General features: G+C 40.9%; 1 protein-coding gene across 1 annotated transcript in view; it reads right to left on the reverse strand.

Annotated features, from left to right (window-relative positions):
- The window catches only part of shank1 (SH3 and multiple ankyrin repeat domains 1), a 57,455-nt gene that overhangs the window by 27,011 nt on the left and 8,288 nt on the right, over positions 1 to 22,156 (reverse strand). The window contains exons 2-14 of the mRNA XM_061090303.1: positions 15,371 to 15,574; positions 14,736 to 14,807; positions 14,211 to 14,319; positions 10,340 to 10,494; positions 9,508 to 9,675; positions 8,602 to 8,718; positions 7,568 to 7,645; positions 6,831 to 6,897; positions 6,423 to 6,592; positions 4,531 to 4,652; positions 3,780 to 3,928; positions 1,903 to 2,016; positions 781 to 856 (exon numbers count right to left, since the gene is read on the reverse strand). Of these exons, the coding sequence (XP_060946286.1) occupies positions 781 to 856; positions 1,903 to 2,016; positions 3,780 to 3,928; positions 4,531 to 4,652; positions 6,423 to 6,592; positions 6,831 to 6,897; positions 7,568 to 7,645; positions 8,602 to 8,718; positions 9,508 to 9,675; positions 10,340 to 10,494; positions 14,211 to 14,319; positions 14,736 to 14,807; positions 15,371 to 15,574 (1,601 nt within the window). The remainder of the gene's footprint in view (positions 1 to 780; positions 857 to 1,902; positions 2,017 to 3,779; positions 3,929 to 4,530; positions 4,653 to 6,422; positions 6,593 to 6,830; positions 6,898 to 7,567; positions 7,646 to 8,601; positions 8,719 to 9,507; positions 9,676 to 10,339; positions 10,495 to 14,210; positions 14,320 to 14,735; positions 14,808 to 15,370; positions 15,575 to 22,156) is intronic.

A 22,156-nucleotide genomic window follows, 5' to 3' on the forward strand; every position in this document is an offset into this window, starting at 1 on the left:
GCCCACCTAAAAACTGCAGCCTGGCAACACGACTCTGCACCTCAGAGCCAACAGGACACTCAGAGCAAGCAATTGACTCTAAAACCCAGATGTGACAACATAATCTGCCTGTCTGCACAGGTTAAATTCAGCAAAACCAACCAGTCAAAACTCAGCTGGTCAACCTCTGCTTCGAGGATGACTCCAGTACCAGAGCAGGCACATCAGCCTCAAGCCCTGAGGCAGTGAATCCTCGCACATCGTCATCCTGCCGCATGAATCAACAGCACATCACACAAAGCAGTGGACACACTGGAACTTATGAATCACTGCATGAATCATCTTATCTGGCTAGATGTGTACAGTATGTTGTCATACAACTACATCCACTGACAGCATCTGCTGTGGTCCAAACAGTGGAGCAGTGAGGTCGCAATGAAAAGGTTGTCAGTTTGAGTTCCAGGATCCAGTCCATGCATCACCCACTTTGCCCAAACCCTTGTCTCCTTATTAACCCACTGAGATACTCAGTGGACAAAAGCAGGAGCAGATTAGGTGAATAATAACAATCTGAATCTAATCTGCCAAACTGTCCGACTCTTGTCCGAAATGTAAGTGTCCTGATGGGATATTTTCATGCTTAATTTTGGTCCTAATCAATATAGCACTGAACAGGCACCAGTGCATCTTCATGCCCCAGAATGCCTGTGTTCAGCTCAGATACGCCTCTGTTACCACTCTGATGTGACCTGATTGACCCCTACCACTCAACATGTGTACATGCAAGTACATTAAACTTACCTGGGAGCGTCAAAGCTGTCGTAGGATCCCACTGTGTAATGACGGAACAACCGTTTGGCTCTTTCTCCACGGCTCTCTGAAACCAGAAAAACAACAGGAACAGACATTTAATCAGATTATACATCAACTGTTCACCGTTTTAACGACCACAAGTCGCTTTTGTGATCTGCAACCTACAGCATTGACGACTCTGGCAGTAGTACAGGGAGAAAAAAAACAATTTAATCACTTATAACTTACAAATATTTGTATGAATCAAATGTTTAAATAAAAATATTTAAATTCCAGATTTGCGGTTTTCCTTTACTCAAATTGGGTTTTCAAATGTTGGTTGGACAAAACAAGAAATGTGTTTGTTACTTTGGGCTCAGAGGAGTTGCAACTGTATCAGGTCATGTAGGACAAGATGGAGAATATCGCTTGTATGTTTAATACGCGTTAATACTTTCGTTTACTGTACCTTATTTCTATATTTGGTTCTAACTGACATATTAGCATGTGATCACGTTAATGCTTTATGGTGAACATTGTATCTACCAAATATCAGCATATACATTTTTTCTTTGTGAGCATTTTAGCGTCACAGCCTCTTATCTAGGTTTCCTTTTATTGAGAGCAAAACATCATTAAAATCAAAAGTATTAGTATTGAATAGAATTACCTTGTTTAACTTGTTTGATTCTATAGTCAGACAAAAATTGCCGCTGGGAATTCCTGATCACCTTCACAGTACCTGTGGCCACTGTGACCTTGATCTTCGACCTTTGACCACCAAAATATAATCAGTCCATTATAGTGTTTCTGCCAAATTCCCTCATGGTGTCCGTACATCCATCCATCCCACTCTGGTGAGGAGGGATTGATGTGCAGACTTGATTCAAATAATAAGAGATTTACTAGCAGCCTCTTGTCTGTGATGTGCATGGTCACATAGAGTCAAAGCTAGCATCTTGACAGAGGCTAAACCAGTTGAAAATTCACAATATTCAGGTAAATGTGAAACTCTGTATTAAAAGGTGCATTTTTCCCACTGAAGAGATGCAGGGTATTTTTCTTGATGACCCTGTTGTGGAGGCATGTGTGTGTATGTTTATCTGTGCGCGTGTGACCGGCTGTGATCACCTGATCGGTTGTCTTGGCTCCGAAGCATCACTTCCTCCACACAGTCGGAGGGGAACCAGCCTGTGCGACCTCTGACCGTCCCCTCCCAGTAACCACCCTCGCCAACACTCAACACTAGAGGGACGGAGGGAGGGATGGAGGAAGGGGGGGGTGCAGGAAAGACCAGCGTGTCAGAGGAAAAAGGGCGACTTGTCTCTCACACACACACACACAGATAATAGTGAGAAATTAATAAACACGCACATAAAAAGACGACGACAACATTACACACACACAGAAAAGAAATAATAAGGATACACACACACGGACATGCAAACCTCGTACATACTCACCAAGACATACATACCTGGCGACACCTTAGACTCACTCACAAACACACATATATTCATACCTGCAGACATTGAATACAGACATATACAGAGACCTTACACACATGTTTGGGAAATGACTTACAAACTCATCTGAAGACACTTCTCCTGGCCTGGATACTGATCTGTCTACATGCACACTCACCATTTATATACCAGTGTCAAGGTTGATTCGTTTTGAGTATTTGAAGTAAGATTATCGCATTCATTATCAAGAGATTTTATTGCAGTCAAAATATGCTTGTTTGGTAAAATACACAAATGCACTTGCTCTGAGTGATAAAGACTTCTGTCTGCCAAAGGCTCTCTTCAAATGCTACCAAATCCCTCTAGCCCCATTGTTAAATCCGTGCAAGAGTTGGACAGATGTGAGAGTAATACTCATCTTCTCACCCCACTCTCTGAAACAAAGCAAATCCCATAGATTGTCAAACTTTTGCATTTAGCTTTGTTAAATAAGTTTTACTGGTATGAAGCTTTTATGAGCATTTTTCTTTTGGTGTACTAGTCTGAACATTGCTCAAAAGGTTGAATCCCACCACAGTCATCAGCTGCCTGCCCATTTAACATGTGGGAGGGAAACGCTTGAGAATGATGAACAAAACGTCTGTGGGATGCTCACGAAGCATTCTTTGCCCTGTGTTTTATTAATGTTTGTTTATATGTGCACGTTGATAAACCAGTGGTATAACTAAGCTGTGTTAGCTTTGGATGAAATTGTTAGCCATGGTGTTGTGGTCACCTGATATTTACCTACAGGAGGTTATGTTTTCACCCCTGACCGTACGTTCGTTTGTGAATAAGAGTAAACAAAAACTACTGGATGGATTACCACAAAGCTCAGTAGAAGGATTTGGTGTTGGTCAGGGAAGAATTCATTGAATTTGGTGTGGAATCTGATCAGGGCATGGATCTAAGAATTGTTTTCCCACTTTCTTTAACACCGAATTTGATCTCGTGGTGCAGATCCAAATAGAAATCCTGACCTATTGAATTTAAATGTGGTTACATAAGGGGACTGTTTGCTGCCTTGGTGGAGATATGCACCCCACTGAGTTCTTTCTGAAAACTGTTGACCCTCTGCAGTCGGCAGTTGACATATTATTAGGAACGATGTGGGGCTATGTCCTGAGCCCAAACAGAGACACTGCACTATGCAAGTTGCATATTTTCAAGGTGTGACTAACATTGCTTTGCATGTGTGTGGCTATCAAAACTGCGTGTCAGAGTCACGTAAACATTTATTTAATTGACACATTTTGTTGTTACAGAGCCTATTTGCCCGTCCACACATATCTGCAGGTGCTTTGACAGAGCAGAGGCTCACTGTGTTTCATGTCATTTTCGTACCAGGTTTATACAACAGCACAAACACTGAGTCCCAACCAGAAAGACACTTTCAGCTCACATGGAAGACAAAATACAGTTTTATGCTCCAGCACGCGGACATATGTACACACACACACATACACAGATTGTCCTGATGTAAAAAAACGCGGGTATACTCACCTTTGACCCTGTCCCCCTTACTGAAGCTGATTTCTCGTTCTCCCTGTGCAGAGTGCGCTCGAGTTGCGACAAAGACTCGTCCTGGGACGGCACTGTACAGGCGTCGGCGCTGCCCTGCCGTTTGTGTGGGGGTGCTGGCAGGAGCAGGCCTGGGTGGGCAGGAGCAGAAGTATACACAGCAATTACAAACTATAAATCAACACAGACTTAAAGCACAAAACTGCAAGAAGTAGTTGCATATGAAAAGGAGAATTTTGTATATTATTAAAACTGCTCGAGGTAAAGCTAGTTGGAACAGCAGTGACACGACATAATGACACTAGACAAAACATAGAAAGGACAATATCACATACAGTAACATAAAAGTGCAGAGAGTTTAGAGTAGATGTAAATCATGATTTTTGAAACGGGATCATTTGGAGGGCAAGGATCTTTAGCTCATCTTTGAGGGTAAGGGCCTGGTCACATGTATGCGAAGCCCACCATGTTTATTACAGTAGCTCAGACTGGACAACCTTAACACCTGATACTGACAACTGGAGGCTACCACAGGTTCTCTTTCCTCTTTGGGAGGGGAGGGTGAGGTGAGTGGTATTTAGCTGCAACACACAACTTCACCACTAGATGTCACTGAATTCCACAAACTGAACTTGTAAGCACTTTACAGCCCTTTGTTGCCTTGCTTTAGATAAGATCCATTTCAAATATTTTTAAGACATTGAATAGAAACACCTCAGCCTCCTCCACTCACCCTTGCCTCCGGCTCTGCCTGCTCCGGTCCTCCTTGTCACCGATCCTCCCTCTTGACGGGGAACGTGTCCTTGCTCCTCTGGGACTGCTGGAGCTCCGCAGGGTACCAGTGTGTTTATAGCCCTGCAAGAGAGAGAGACAATTAAAGACATTTACATGTCATATTAACATTATTTTACTGCCATCTGCCCTATCAGAAATATTCTGTTTTACATCAATGCAGATGAGGCTTTCAAATCAACAGCAAGACCAAATATTCAATGTATCACGAAAAATTAGTTTTGAAAAAAATTGTCAATGTATTTGCAATTTTGACAAAGTTTTGTAAATTATTTTTACAATGATGTTTTAACATCAACATTATTTTTCTTCAGTCAGTTTTTTTTTCTTTGTTATTTTCTAGCGCAGTTTAAATTCACTTAATTTGATTATTAGTAATTCTAACATACCAGTGTTTTTTCTATTTCGCTATCAATTGATGTCACTATAAATTTTTTCGATGTATCTAACGATTTATTACTTGAATATAATTAGTAATTTATCAAAAGCATATGTCACCAATAGGTGGACCGCAGTCCAACTCAGGACACAGACACTGTTCTGTGTGGACACATATAAAACCTGTGCAGGTTTTTCTGTGTACTTGGGTTCATTTATTTTGTTGTTGCACGGCTTAATGTAGATTGATAGATTCCTTTTACCTGAATGGAACAAGCTCTGCACTTATTTTATTTTGGACAGATATTGGACTGTAAGAGTAGTTCAGACTTGGCTATTTTTTGTTCTGGAATAATGCCTTGCAGTGCATACTTAGTTTTTTGTCCGATAGTTTATACTCAAGAGAAGATCAATTAATATAAATGACACAAGTTTTTACATTCTAATTTCGATAAATTCATTATTATATTAATCGAGTAAAAAAAGATAATTATTAGATCATCAAAAAATGAATTATTAGATTAATTGATGAATCGAAAAAAGAATGGTGAATTAATTGAGTTTAAACGGACTCATGTCCATCTGGGATTGTGTTTCTGTCGTTGTGATACAGAAACTGTATAAAACACCTGCTACAAGGTTTCATATATTGAACTTTATTGAACTTTCTGTAAACTGAACATGTTCCTGTTTTCACCTTCCTACAGTACCAAGTGTTCCACAGAGTGAACTGCAGCTGAAACCTTCCATTCGTCTGAGACACAGCACCGCCCAGTGTTCAAAGCTCTGTACTACATTAAAGTGTTGGCACAGAGGGGTTTGACTTTGCAGTGACATAAAAATGCGAACTCAAAGTAAAATGTTATATATTATGGTTGGTTAACAATCTGAATTATGAACATATATTTACTTACAAAATGTCCACACTGGAAAACTGGGTGTGAGACAAATTTGACCAATATTGCATATTCCTCTAATGTTGTTATTTTGACCACTAAAACATCTAATTAGATTTTCTGCATGCAAATAGTGCCTGTTGATGCTGACGCTAAAAGCATAAAACTAAAATGTCACTCATTGAAGCACATACTTCCACCCAGACCTGACAGTCTTCAGAAATTCCATCAAGCTGCACCAAATTACACACACTCATAGGGATCTGTTCCCTTAATGTGCCAGATATTAGTTTTGATCAAATCCATGAATTATCAATGAAAATGTAAACAAAATAAAAAAAAGGGAGCCTAATCTAGTAAAGTGATAAAAAACTGTTTATAGATTCATGGTGATTGATCCGGTAGTCTTTGTGACAACGGACAGCGAAAACATAACCTCCTTGGTGGAGATTAAATTAGATAGAAACATAATTTACTTATTTAATGCATTTAATGTATGTGTCAATTCAGAAGTAACTGACTTAAAACACAATGGACACACGCACAAACAGGGGCACACCTGCACGGAGACGATGTTTGTCGTCGGAGCGTTGGGTGCTGCCATCCAGTCCGGCAGGTTCATGCTGCTGTCGCTGTTGGCCCGCAGGAAGGGATGAGGGTTGGGTATCGTCAGCGTACGGGCGCTCTCTCGCCTCTGGGGGGCGTACTTTGGAGACTCCACAAAGGGAACTGTGAGTTGAGGAGAAATGGTTTTGAGAGGGTCAATCCTTTTCCTGCAGGATTTCACCTATCTTTCTTTATTTTCTTTATCAGACTTTTTCCAATGTGCTGCTATAGTTATATATCCTTTTTAATTTGTTGGTTAATTTTATTAATTCCCCTCATGAAGATCATATTTGTCTTTTTTTCGAATATCTAAACTGGAACATTTGACTGAATATGACAAGATCAGACCCCAGCTACTTACCCACATCTGTATCCCGGTGGTTTTTAATTATTTCTCCCAGTTCAAAATGGCCGGACATGACAGCCACCTAATATAAACAACAAAAATAAAAATACTATTTTTTGGGATATCGTCTCAGAGGTGGCAGAAACAGGTTCACAGAAATGCATTATTTTGTAGGCACTGGTGGCTGTGGCCTGTTTTGATTATTATTAACACAAACCTACAGATCATCCCCTTGACCCATCCAACTAAATCTCTTTGGAGTTTATAGAATATCTAGAAGTACAAAGTCAAAAACAACTGAGATTTCTTGATAAAGAATAATAATGTGCGAACACTTGAAAACATATTTAAGCATTCTTTCCCCCACTGAATAAATGCTTAAAAAAAATGATGCCGGTCAGGGCACAATATAGCAGACTTTTATGCTTTCTCCCTTTTGTTTTCCCTCTCTTTTACTCACACACACACACACACACACACACACACACACACACACACACACACACACACACACACACACACTCGGCAGAATAGTCTCAGCTGGCTTTTTCTGCACTGACAGAGTTCATTTATCCAGATTAAGGGGTCACACTCTCTCCTGCCACCTGGGACCTGCGTGTGCATCGCAGCACAATAATGCTTTTAAGTGAAATTAGGCCCCCGCACTTTCTGCTACATTAACTTAATAAAACAATGAACCATACACCCACCGACAAACGTAATAATAACCCAGCCACGCACTCGGCGATTACCTGAAACGGGGTCTGCCCACTGTTGTTCTTGGTGTCTTTATTTGCTCCCCGGTAGAGCAGAATTCGTGCACAGCTTTCCTGCAACAGACACTGTAAATTAATGCACAGGTTTTGTCCGAAAATATAAAATCTTTAATTACTGCTTAGCGTAGGAAGGTATGTCGTTTATAAGAGCATTGGCTTCAGAGAGCATGGTATCCTATTCCTTCGTTTTACTTATTTTTCATGTCAAATGTGTTTTAGTAACATATTTAGGTGAAAATTAACGAAAGTTACATTAAAGTTCAAAAGGCATAAACATCCGGTGTCTCAGATTCTGTATCTTTTTCAATTATGTATCATAAGTGAGTCATCTCACCAGGTTAACACTGTTTCACACTGCTCCCCTCTGGAGGAGGCTACGGGTCCTTAAAAACTCCCTCTTGCAGACTGTGGTCAGGGGTTTATCCAAGTACACTAAAACAACTTAACGAAGCTCAATAATATTACAATTAACTGGACAATATTATCATTTGCATTTTAACTATGGGCGTCATATACTCATCTGCTTTAATACCCTGTGTTTTATACTTTTTATTTTTATGTTTATTAATTAGATTGTACTTTGTCTATTTTTCTGTGGGTTGTATTACTGTTACTTTGTGCAACTGGGACACTTACATTAATTGTTCACTGTAAAATGACAATAAAAGCATTTTAATACTTGAGCTTCAGGTAGATTCAGGTGATGTTTCAGGTAAATATTTAGTCTAAACTTGCTGTTTTTTACGAGGAAGTAACCTACATTTTCACAAGACTTCAGGATAGATGATGTTTTAAGCTTTTAAGCATTGAAGCTACAAACATAAATAACTTATTCAGAATGGTAAACAGCATCTGTCTGGCTGGTAGGTGAAGCAGCTGGGGTCGGTGCTGTTGTTATACAGTATGTGGCTTTTTGTGGCTTTTACCTTCTTATTCTGTATGTTCAAAGACATATATTTTCTCGTCTATCTTCTCTTCTATCTTGAAGGCACAATGAAAAAAATTAGTACCTTGTTGTATAAAGCACAGATGTGCAAGGCAGTGTTTCCAGAGGCATTCTGGGAGGAGGAATCGGCCCCATAGAAGAGGAGGTGCTCCAAATGCTGCGAGTTGCCATGCTGACAGGCCTGATGATCAGAGGGCCAGAAAACATCGAGAGAAGAACTGAGAGCCAATTATTACATCATATTCAAATACTTTTAATTCTCCTTTGGACACACACCTACATCACACATAAAGTACAGGCTTTGGTGAACCAAAATACCAAAGTATAAATGTTAAATGTATGAGTCAAATCCCAGTGAACACACAGGAAGTATAAGATGGAGGATATGAGTGGCTTGGAGAGCTGAAGAGACTCATGCTGATGAAGTGACGTGTGGGTGATCACACTAAGATGAAGAGGCTGATACCTTTATTATATATTTTTTTCCCCCTGGCCTCAACAATCCACTTCATCGCTGCGAGTCATGAGGCCACGGAAGCAGGATGGGTGGGGTGAAGGGTGAGAGGTGTCTGAGATAAAGGATGAGAGGTGCAGTGTTGGAATGGGTTTTGATGTGGGGGCAGATGCAGACACTGGAACACAGAATACACTTGTACATTACAAAAAGGATGCACGCACATGATACACACAACACAAACTAAACAACCAATTACCATGAGGCAGGTGCTTTCCCTTCATAACCCACAAATAAATACAAAATAGGTCACTGACCCAATTAGATATTAATATTTTAGCCTCTAACATGAGGTTTTAGTTATTTTATGTGTAATTAACTGTACACAGCAGATAATGAAAAGTTAATTTCTCATGAATTGTAGTTATTTACTGCAATATTGTCTTACATCTTCAGAAAAATCCCTTTAAGATAAAGGGAATGACATCACACACACACAAAGACACACTGGTGTACCTGGTGTGTCTCGTCCCAGCCGTTCTCATCCCTGATGCCCAGCTTGGTGTGGTGGTAAAGCAGTGTTTCACAGCAGGAGGTGTCGCCCCCTGTCAGCACAGTGTGGTAGAGCGGCGTTAGCCCTCGTCGGTCCTTATAGTCCGGAGATGCTCCCAGAGACAGGAGGACCTGCAGGAAGCAGTGAAGAGAGAGATAAACCTCATGTGCAGGTTGTAATAAAATCATGATGACATGTGGGGAGTTTGAGAAACTATGCAGCTATTACGCTGTTATGAATTCATGAAAAAGAAGGATAATAGAAACACAGGAAGCAGAAAAATACCTTAAGGCGGGGTCAAGGAGTCGTGGATTTAAAATAAAGATGGAAACTCATAGGTAGGGGTTCAGAGGGGTCATGCAACTCCCCAGACTGGAGAGAATTAGGTTTTCAATCAGTCCACTGTAAAACTTTCTGCAGTATAGCAGGTGATTCTTTCCTTAGTGCTGACATAACACATTGTTACCCCCTGAATGAGTTTCCCGTCCACTGGTGCTTGCATTCTTGGTGATTTGGGAGCTGAATTTTAAAAAAGATTTTCACCCTGGTTGAATAGAAGAATAGTTTTACTGTTCCTGTGCATTTTGTGTGTGGGCTGGTGTGGACTGCTGAGTGGGAGAGTCTGCTGATTCTGTCTTCAGCTTGTTTACTTATAAGGAAACAAATTAGGATGGCAGTGTCAGATTCACGGCACGTACCCGTCCTGCAGATATTTGTCGACTGGTTCTTTTTCAGTCACTTGTTATGCTGATATAAGAGCGGCCCTGTCTGCTGTTGTGATGCGTGAGTGTTTACCAGCAGGGCTGTATGGCGGTGGCCTCGAACAGCCTTGTGTAGCGGTGTGAGTCCATCTTTGGCACGGAAGTCGATATGAGCCCCTCCCTCGGCGAGGACGCGGATGGACTCACCTCCACCTGGCTCACACTGCACAGCCAGGGACAGAGGAGTCTCTGGAGGACACACACAGATTCACATTCAGTTATTTATGGTTGGAGGGATTATTCTCAAGAACGAAAGTCAAATCCACAGCTGCGTTTCTTTGCTCTGTTTAGATTCAGAGAGAATACCGACCTTGTGCTTGAATATGAGACAGATACTGGTCATATTAGACTCTACAGAATACTCTATTATGAGAACTAACGAAAAGGTATGAAAAAGTAGTCAGGAAAATATTGCACATCCTTAGCTTTTCTTAAATATTGATGCGTGTAAAAGCTGCATTCCACTGTTTCAGTTGGTGGAGGAGGAGCTAATCTTTTTTATTATGTTTTGATAATATTGGCAGTCATCACAATTACCTGCAGTGTCAAATTCACACTGCTTCATGGTTTTGTCTGACTCACAGTTCACACCTCAACAATATTAATGTTATCCATTTAAAAATCTGATTTTGGAAGAAATCCTGGTGTTTTATTAAATTAATTGAATCTACAGATATTTACCTCTTGTATATTTGTTGGGTCATTTTTTTCATAACCAAGCACCATATTTATGCTTGAGTAAATGTACCTAATCACATAGGTGGTCAATAAATTAATTTCTATGTAACAAAACTCCAGCTGTGTTCAGTCAGGTCAATGGCTTATTGACTGCAATTAGACACAGTGGTGCTTGAAGCTAAATGCTAGTATAAACCCGCTGCTGTTAAAATCAGTAGGCTGATGGAACAATTAGTAAAGTCATTAAGAAATTAAGGGAATTAAGGAGAAGTAAGGGCATCGCTAAAGTGTTTGAGCTTTATCCTGGGGAGAACACGAACATCTGCAATGTATTTCATGACAATGCATCCAGTCATTGATGATGCATTTCACTAAAAACTAAAAAAATTGACCTCATGGAGGCGCTACAGGAAAAGTCAGGGGATCACCACCTTAAATGTCATGAGACATTATCTTCAGATTCTGCAGCTTGATTGGAAAACTGCAGCCGGTGTAACAGATCCACAGCATGTGGGTGGTCCTATGGAACTGTCCTGAGGGCCAACTCCAGCCCCAGGGTTGGAGACCCTCCTGACTCTAATCTAGGTGTAACAATTGAATTATTAGGGACTGTTTTCTACATAAACTGTTTTGAGGCAGTTTAAAAAATAGTCACTCCATGGAACAGACATCAGTCCTAAATCCCAACATCACCTTCTCAGTTTTATTCCCAGGTTACTCAGCAGCACAACTTAATCTCTGCGAGAGTGTCGAATAAATATTCAAAAAGCTTCTCTGGTGATTAACCGTATTTAAATGGCTTAATCCTGCAGGCGGGAACATTTTCTACTGAGTAAATGCCCAATGGACCCAAACCTGGGGCCCATGCAGAGGCCTCAAGATCGGCCCCAAAAAAGCATCATTCTAAAGGCCCTTAATCGCGTCCTATAGCTCTGCCTTCACAGCCCTAATGCTGCATTTATCATGGAATACAAGTCAGAACACCGCAACAAAACCTCATAGTCAAAAAAGAGGATGAAACGATTTGTGGACATATCTACATCACAAATAAAACTAAGAAAGCACACAAAACTATAAAGTTAACAAGTTCATTATTTGTCTTAAAATCATGAAGTGTTCTTCAGTATCAGTATGCGCCAGTGACTCTCTGTACGAACCCCTCAAAAACTATGAAAAGAAACTGGTAATTCAGCTTACTTCTAATTGGGCCAATCTGCCAAGATACCAGTACATATATTCCAAAACATCTCCCCAAGCATCAGAGTAAAGCATATGCATGGCATTTTTGCAAATCAAGAATAAATCAGAATGTCGAGAATAAACTTGAAATTCAAATTGGCGCCTTTACAGAATACCTTGAGGGGATGATATGGTGAAAATGACTTTAAGAATCACTTTTAGTAACAAATAAATCTTTTGTCTTTTAGTAAAAACACAGTGAGGTGATCAGTGTGAGGACTTTGGGGATGGAACACTGGCAGCTTAAATAACTGTAAGTCACTCTTATTCTACACATTTGACTTTATCATCATAAAGGGAATAAAACGTTCTCCTCCTCCAACGCAGAGTGTGATTATACCCCAGATAGTAATAAGAGAAAGAACTAACAGCCCTGAATATGTTGACTTTTCATATTGCACCATGAATATTAGTCTGATGTTGTGATTGTCCCGTGACATGAGCTGATGATGGGGTTGGGGAGGTGTGACGTGCCCGGGGCTTCCCTCTCCGCCCTGACGCTGTGCAGTGGAAGAGTGTTTCACACCCATGATGACAGGCTGTGTTTATGTTTTGACACTTGCTCCCAGAGTGGCTGAAGTGCCACAGAGAAGCACACACAAACTGCAAATGAGCCATCTGCTGCACCCCCCACCCCCCCACTCACCCCCAGGCACTAACAAGACCTGAGAAAAGACACCAAATTGCGAACAGCGCTGGCTCCGATCCTTGACAGAGTGTGAGGCCGACGCGCTGCAGAGCCGAGGGCAGAGAACGGAGCGGGAGAGTTGTTGCTTGCAAAGAGTTTAAAGGTGGAGTTTATACGGCAGAGCCACAGGTCACAGAACTGCTGTGATCTAATGGTCCATTCCTAACTTAGTGAATTGACCCAGAAGTATTTCAGCGGCCGTCATGATAAGAGCTCGTTTGTGTTAGAATTCTCTAAATGATAAGCACCAGCTGAAGCATTGCAACATCGTAGTAGCACCTGGAAAGAACCACGCAATTATAAAACAAACGAACAGCGGCTATCTCCTCCTGACACAATCCACAACTCATGTGAATCTCCACATGATCGTCTGAGCAACTGATATCTTCTGTCACATCTGTCCAGTGAACAGCAAGCATTCTCAGAGTCTGGTTCACAAAACGATCATCATCAGAACTAAATATGAATATAAATATCTTCATCAGAACTAAAATGTGTTGAATCTCCAAAACACATTTATACAGAATGTTTACTGCACCAGTGCGACTCATCTGAGATTATACACCGTGGACAGACATGACACAACTGACAGAGATGAAGGTCTTGTAAGTGTGTAAATGTATGTAGAGTAAACTTTGTATGGAAGGATGGAGTTTAAATTTACTGTTACATAATTGGTTTATGTAAATCTCTTGACTTCTGTCAAAGACTTAATATTTCTGAGGCTTTAAACCTTTTATGGTTTGGTTTATTAGTTGCTAGGATTTTCCGCAGTAGTATTCAAAAACTACAGAACAGATTTCCACGGAAATTGGTGGTTGGATGTGGTATGGGTCAGGATTTTTTCTTTCACTTTTGTTTTTTCACATTTTCACCTAATTCCTTTCATTTAATTTATGCATCTTAATAGAAAAAAACTGGCATATTTAGAGGACTGATACCAACAGTGTACAACATTTGGTACAGCTTGATTGAATTTGAGGGGACTCTTGAAGGTATGTGCTGCATCTGAGTGACTCAGATGCAGATTTTCCTTTTAATAAACAAGTAAATTAAACAATGTTGTCCTGAATCCTTTTGTCAAACAGACATATAGCATATTCAAATTTTCATCAACATGGCTGCTCTTGTTTGAGGCAAAACTAAAAATTGTTTTTTAAGCTACTTTCAAGTGAACCCGACTATTTCGACATTTAGCTTTAAACTGCTAATTTAAACTACAATATCTGCAGGACTGTGTAGGAGTTGAGGTAAATAGAAAAAACATCTGTGACACTTGGTGTTTCGGGGCCCTCCTTACCGCCGGTGTCCCCGTCCTGGAAGTTGGGATCCAGGCCCTTGTCTAAGAACTTGACCATCTTGTCCACAGCAGTGGTTTGGATATAATCCATGAACTTTTTCAGGCTGGCCTACATGTAGAGAGAATAAAGCAACAGAACAAACTCAGACATATGGTATCATCACAGAATGTGAAATATTATAGTATATACATGTATTTTGCTGTAATTTTATGAAATTGTGAACATGATTTTAGTTAATTCTCTTGAATTTGTACTGAAAAGAGACGCGATCCCTAGTCTTTCTGTTTTGGGGAAACTGCATCAAGCACAGTACAGAGCAGCACATCACATTGCAACAGTACACACGTATAGTGCAGTATAATACACTGCAGTGTTGTCAAGGCCAGTAAGTGTGAATGGAAACCAGGCAAGGTTAAATCGTGCAGACACCTACACAAACATAGCTGTTATGTACTGAGTTTCATTCATTCACAGTTTGCCATGTAACATGCAGCTCACATATCATGTAAAGAAGATCTCCAGACCTTAGTGTGCAGCTTGGCCAGCTGCTTCTCATCCAGATTGGTCTGTTTGTACACCCTGGTCTTGTATCGAAACTAAGACAGAAAAAAGTGTAGAAACGGAAGTGTTAATCCTTTGTCCTCAATTCTCCTTTGGCCTAGATCCACAAAATGGGGCCTGCAGATGTATTTCACAGAGAAGCAAATTTATCTGGTTTGCTGAACAAACCTGCTCTTCTACTTCACTGACGATAAGATGTGTCGAAAAAAAGTGACCCGGTTTTAAAGCAGTTGGTAAAGCAAATGGTTAGGCGCCTCCACTGAGTCATTATGTAGCATGAAAATAAGGTGCGAGAATGGACCGGAGAAGTTAGAAGGAATAGACAATAGAGACGTTCCTGTGTGTGAGAAACTTCATTGATCTAACTCTGAATTATTCATAAATAATAGACACCATAATCCTTCCTGCAGGATAAACAGTTGATTAAAACATCAATATTAGACGTTCGGGATGACCCTTAAAACACACTCGAACTTTCAAGGAGGGATCATGCGAGAGACTGTTTAAACCGGTGCATGAACGAATAAAACCTCTTGAGGAAATCCAGGTCACATCACTTCTGTCCTACAACTGTGTCAAAGAAAGTCGCAAATAGCACCTCCAAATATGGCACCCCTTTCTCAAAGGACTGTGGGTACTCTTTGAGCAGCCTCTCCTCCTCCAAGAACTTGGCGTCATGGCCGTCGGTGGCCGGTTGGAACAGGCCGTAGTTCAGGACGTCCCGCAACGACTCGGTGAGGGAGCACAGCACCTGCTGCTTTGCCTTCCACACCGTGGCGTCTGGGTTGAACCGCAAACATTTCTGCAGGAGATACAGGGAGAAAAAGGCATGAGCTAGGCTTTCAGTTCGCAAATAAATGATTATTGGCACAATGAGAAAGTCTAAATGTCAACGGATTAAATGTGACCTTTGCGTAAATGAATAAACAGTTGGTTGTTGCCAGACATAAATTGAAATCATAGGGAAAGCAGCAGCAACACGAGAATCAAGAACTGGTGTTAAAAAGGATGCAACTGCACTGAATTCATCATGTGCATTGATCTCCAATAGAAGTCTGGAATGGAAGAAAAGATCTCTTTTGGTAAAATCTATAGACTCAGAATTAAGTAGACGGGATGCTGTAATTTAACGCAATCTTTAAAACAGCTACAGGGAGTTCTTTGATTTCCTAAATGCATAAATTGTGAAAATATTATTAGAATCGATTTGTAAACTTTTAAACGGTACACTGCCTCAGAACACAAACATCACTGATGTTATTCAAGTATTTCTACATTTCAGAAGAAAATGTAAATCCTTACTCCATTTTAATTTACTGCTGTCATTACTTTTCACAAAAATGTTTGACCTAAAACACATAGATTAAGTGTATAGAATACACCACATTGTTAAGGTTTAGACCAGTTTAAGGTGAAACATTTTCGGGTTGTGGCACCACACAATAAAGAACATATTATGTTAATAGCGTGTTATTGCTGCCTCTTAAGCCTTAGATGGTTTCATATATATGCTTGTTCAAATCCTGAAAAAGTAAAATTCATCAATATTTTACAAAAAAAGAAAAGACGAAAACCACATGTGTGCATACGACCACATTTATTTTTATTTGTTTGTTTTCCTTTGTTTTCCTCTCCCAATAATCAATGTGCAGATTTATCCTGGGACCCTTTGGAGGGGCCGAGGTCCCAGTTTAAAAAAAAACACTGGATTATTATACTTAGAAACTGATTCTCACTGGAACAGCCAGATCTTTAAAGTTCTGTTTATCCATCAATGTGTCAGTATTAACAATCAAGTAATGTTGATTATATTCACAGGAGTATTTTTTCTATTTTCACCGCAGGACATTTGGAGAATTCACACATTGTCGTAATTGGTTTTGTCACATCAGTACTGACAGTAGATCATATATTCTAAGTCCTGTGGCAGTGGATGCTCTCGGCAGACTGACTGCAGCACACTGAGGCCGTCCCCCTCTTGAGCCAGCAGGGGGAGACAGCTGCAGAGTAAAAAAAAAGAAAGAAAAGGGGGTGATTCCCGGTGGCCTGGGTTTGCAGCCAAGATATTAATGGCAGTTTGGTGCAGCTTTAAGTGCGTCCGCTGGGGTCACGAATGACCAAATGCATATCAGCTCACAGGCCCAGTCAGCAAAGTGGAGCATAACTCACCACCTAGATGGCTGACATAAGGTGTTTGGCACTGCTTCTTTGCCTCGCTCTCTCTCTCCTTCTTTCTCTCCCTCTCTACCTCTCTACCTCTCCCTGCCCAGAGTGGAGTTGGGATGTTCTCTGACCTTGAGGCAGCAGCAGGACGAGCAGCCCATGCAGAGAACAGCCAGCTGCAGACACCCGTGCCTCACGTTGCATCACTGCAGGCACTTGTCTCTGGCCAACACTTGTAACCCACAACGTCCGCTCAGTCATGTCATTCATCTTCATGTCTTTACACAAACACACACACACACACACACACACGCACAGAAACACACGTGTCTCTGTGCGTGTGTGTCCTACAGAGAAAAGGGGGTAAAAGACCCTGCAGAGAACTAACACAACATTTTCTCTCTCTATTTTATTCAGTGTTCGCGCACAGCCAAACCGGTCGCCACGGCAACCGGGTTCATTAGTGGAGCAAGCTGCTTGTTGCCATAGAGACATCCCTGTGTTCCCTTGGAGATGGGGTACTGGGAGGGTGTGCCTGTGCTCGTGTGTGAGGGTGTGCATGGTCCTTTTTTCTTTCTTTTTTTTCAATCGTGCAGTAAGAGGGGGGGGGGGGGGGACGTCCAAGATTATGAGTATGGGATTGAAAGAGGATGAACAGGTGTGTCTGTTTTTATTAGATTAGGTTTCACACACACACACACACACACACACACACACACACACACACAGTCACACACACACACACACACACACACACACTTCAAAGGATACAAGAACATTAGCATAAACTAACGGAGCTTCAGTTTGTGTTATAACTTTGCTTACAGCCTGAGAAGCTTTAGAGAATGGGAGATTTCACTGAGGCGGCCATCATGCAGCTTATTGATCCATACACCCCCGGGAACATGACTGATCCTACAGCCTCTAACCAGCCAGCCAATTAGAGCTCATCACGGCTTCATCCTCCTCATCAGGTCTTTGAGATAAACGCACCCAGGTTCTGTGAGCAGATGGTTTTTCCCACCGACTCCACTCATATTACTCACAGTTTTGCACCGTTCTGAATTCATTGATGCAGATGGGAGACTGTGCTTTTCTTTTCATCAGACCGCCTCGCAACTTAGCCTCCAGTGGAGCTGCTGTGTGTCGGAATAGTTGAGGCTGAATGCAAACTGTTAATGTCCAATGACAGTATCGTTTCTGTGCCAGAATATAAAGATGTAAATGCCAAGATGATTTTAATTTTTTGCCGTCTTGATTAATGGTTGTCCCTGCGAGAAGACAGGCTGATCATTACTCACTGGGTAAATTACACAAAGCACTTAAACCGCTTAGTGCCAGGATCTAGAAGTGATACTCGGATAGTTTGAAAATGGCAGAGTAATAGTGTAAAAATACTCAATTACTACATTCAAATACCTACTTATAAGCACATAAAATTGCGGGGAGGTCATTGATCAGTGAAAAACATTCTTCAGCTCATTTATCGCTGTACTTTTGATTCCAAGTATTGGATCGTGGGATTTCATTGAGCCTCGAACTGTTATTTAAATAAAACCATCAAAGATATCTCGAAGGGAAATCTTTCTTTTGATGGAAACTTGACAAAGAGGGCTCAGCTGACACACTGCTATTTGTAAGCAGTAACAAGCCCAGAGGTTAGAGGCCACTGCTTTGATCTTTAGCAATGCAACTTTTTGATTAAGTGCTGTATCAGTCAGAAACATGGAGAGGAATATAAAGGACAATATTTCCTAAGATGAAGCAGGAGAAATGTAAATGCTCCAGTTCATCATCTTTAGACTTGAATATATTTGCTTCCCACCAGTGAAATGAGATAAACCAGGATTAACACATACACTCAGCCAAAGTATCTCTCCTTCTTACAGTTTGCTACTGGAAATCAAACTGTCTAAATTATTCACGAGTTAACAGCCAGGTAGAGGTGGGAGAGAGGATCACCCACTGCTGTTCGTCTTTTTTTTTTTAACTTTCCTGAGAGCATGATAACAACTGATTAAGCAAGATAACACAAGAACAACAGAACAGATTTCAGGGGAAATCTGGTGAAATGATGCAGTACGAGTCAGGAAAGAAACCAACAAATTCTGCTGTGGAACCAGGATTTTTTTTGTATTACTTTCTTTAAGATTGTGTGATAGGAGAATTGTGTTTTAGATGTGGTATAGAGGTTGGCTCCTTCCTACACTGTACCTGGCTTTGCACAAAGGTGAGATCCTTTTGGTATGACTTTTGTAATGCCTTAACTAAGATCACAGGAGTTACCTTTCAATTGGATCCTGAGCTATGTTTACTGGGAAACGTTAACAAATTTCAACGGGTCTTTAACGAAGCTCCAAATTAAATTAGCAGAAATTGCTTTATGTGTGGCCAGGAAATGTATAGCGATGACTTGGAAGTCTGATTCCCCGACTCTCATAGACAGATGGTCTGTGGAAATGAACAGTTGTATTCCTCTGAAAAAGATTACATATAGTCTCAGAAAGAAATATAAGTTATTTTTGAAAATCTGGCAGCCTTATTTGGAGTACATGGATCAACACCAACGGTACCATAGGATGTGATGTGTCATGCACCATGTTTTTTTTGTTTTCTCTTTGGGTGGGGGGAATTATTTACTTTATTTATTGAAGTAGTTTTATTTCATCTATCTGTGTATTTTTTTATTTTGTTATGTAATTTTCTGTAATGTTTAATGTAGAGGGTTCTGTATGCTCTGCATGTTCTCTTGCATTGTGAAAATATTTGGAAAAATAAAATATTCTAAAAAAAAAGATTGTGTGATAGGGAACAGATATCAATGTGTGTGTGTGTGTGTGTGTGTGTGTGTGTGTGTGTGTGTGTGTGTGTGTGTGTGTGTGTGTGTGTGTGTGTGTGTGTGTGTGTGTGTGTGTGTGTTATCATACCCGTGTTCCAAAAGGCTATTCAAAGCAAGCAATTGCCTGGGGACCCCCAAATATGGCTAATTGCAGTCTACAGCAATGACAGTTTTGTAAGGGTGCGGTTCGGTTAGCTCCTGGGCCCCCCAGGTCCTTTTTGCCTGGGGCCCCAAAATGTCATTGCATTTCATAGGCAACTACATTTGAAATATAATGCATTGTATGTTTCTAATAGAGTCCTTTAAGTCTTATTTTGCTTAGAGGAAATGTAAACACAAAAATTTGACAGCGTAATAAAAATATTTTAAACACAAATCCTTTTGTTTCAAGTGTTTTCTCAACACACAGATACATTTTTCATGGTCCTGGTGCAGCAAACTGCATCATTATTTCTTATTTCAAGCCTGAGCCGTCACTTCCAGGACATTTTAAAAAAAATATTCGTCCTGAAAAATGGTCGTAATAATTTACAGAAATGTCTATGAGATTGAAGGTTTTTGCAGATCCGTATGCCAAACAGTTTAGTTAAGTAACAGGCCACTTATACATGAATGCAAAACTATTAATGATAATATACAAATTAATTTGGCTTTCCTTGTGCACATAATTAGGTACGAGAATGTAAATGTAGACAGTGCCACAGCTGACTTTCACATGAGTTTCAGTTGTAGATGAAATTCTTAAGTCCTTCTGTTTCTCTTGTGGTCTTTAGGATACAGACCAAAAATTCTGTCTTGTCTCCTGAAGCCGTGATCACACTTTCCCACTCACACACGCCCACTCACTCAGTCCATGCTGCTCTTTATCTTCCACTGCATATCTCTGCCTTAGCTTTCCCTCCTCCTTCCTGCTCTCCCTCCATCTTTCTGCAACAGCTCTGCCATCTTATTATGCAGGAATAAGACCCTCTCTCTCTTTCTCTCTCTCTCTCCTTCCATCTCTATCATTTTTCTGCAGGCCAAGCGCACAGGGACTAGAAGCCTTTAATGAGATCTGAAGGGAAATAACCCCCCACCAAAGACACACACGCCAGCCATGTCACCATTTAAGTCAACTTCTCTCCATACCTCACTCTCTTTTCTGTCGCTCCTCTCTTAACCACTCCAGCCACCCCCTTCCTCTCTACTGCAGTTTGAACGAAGAGCAAATTAATTTCTTTGAAGTGTTCCTGTCATCCCCTCTTTGCCTTGTGCTCCCTCTCTCTCTCTCTCTGTCTTGTCTCTGTCGTCTTTCTCTCGCTCTCTCTCTCTCTGATGCAGCCCTCTCTTCTCTTCTCCTTCCATACTTACCTCTTTATTATCTCACCCCCTCTGTTCACCTTTGGGTCTCACCCTTTCACTGACATGCAACCTTTCCACTGCTGCAGAGGCACTGTGGAGTGTCTGAGTCTTGGAGTCTGAGTAGTTCACGTAGCCTGTCTGACTAGGCACTGGAATATGAGAGCGTGAGTCCTTGCGTGCATGCGTGTCTCTGTCTTTCAGCATGCAAAGTGTTTACTAGGCCAAATCCTGCCTCAGGGGCTTCTGATCGTACTTCGTAGTTTGCACGACTTCAGCTCAAGTACAGACCGCGGAGAAAAACTCATTTGTTTCACACTGCTAAATGCACTTGGAAGGAAAATGGCAACTCGTCCGTGTGTGCACGAGTCTGACAATATAATAAACCTGCAAACAAAATGGCCTTGACCTCCTGCTGCGAGAGGATGGTTTCCACAGCGTCTGATACACTGTCACTGCTGAGTTAATGGACCTGTACATATTTCATTAGACATCAGTGCAGGATCAAGGTCCACCACCATAATAAGCCCACTCATCAGTGTGAAGTATGCAGATGTGTTAGGGACAGATGGAAATACCACAGGAAGTTAAAGTTATGAATTCAAAATTTCAGTTAAATAAAAAGCAGTAAAAATACTTGTAATATATTATATGTGTAATATATTATATGATGGGATTTATTATATCTGAATGAGTAAAGTAACATAGAATGGAAATAATGAATTCAAATAACTGGAAACCGAGTATTTGACTGAATGCACTTAGTTACTCTGCACCGTGACGCCTACACTCAAATCAAGTGTCCACCCACCATGATGTCACCGATTGGGTTGTGAACTGCCATTGAGAAGCCTTATTTGGTTCAAGAAGTCACAGCCCCCCACCAATGCGACCTGCACCCACTGGACAGTACTAGCTGTCAATCCAACGGTATCCACACACCAATGCATATGATACTGTATACCCTAAATGGGACCATAATTTACAAAATGAACACCATGCTGTATTGGAGAAGCCATAAAACTAGAGATTGAGACCATAAAC

This window comes from Limanda limanda, chromosome 17 (assembly GCF_963576545.1).
Source record: "Limanda limanda chromosome 17, fLimLim1.1, whole genome shotgun sequence".
Classification (NCBI taxonomy): domain Eukaryota; kingdom Metazoa; phylum Chordata; class Actinopteri; order Pleuronectiformes; family Pleuronectidae; genus Limanda; species Limanda limanda.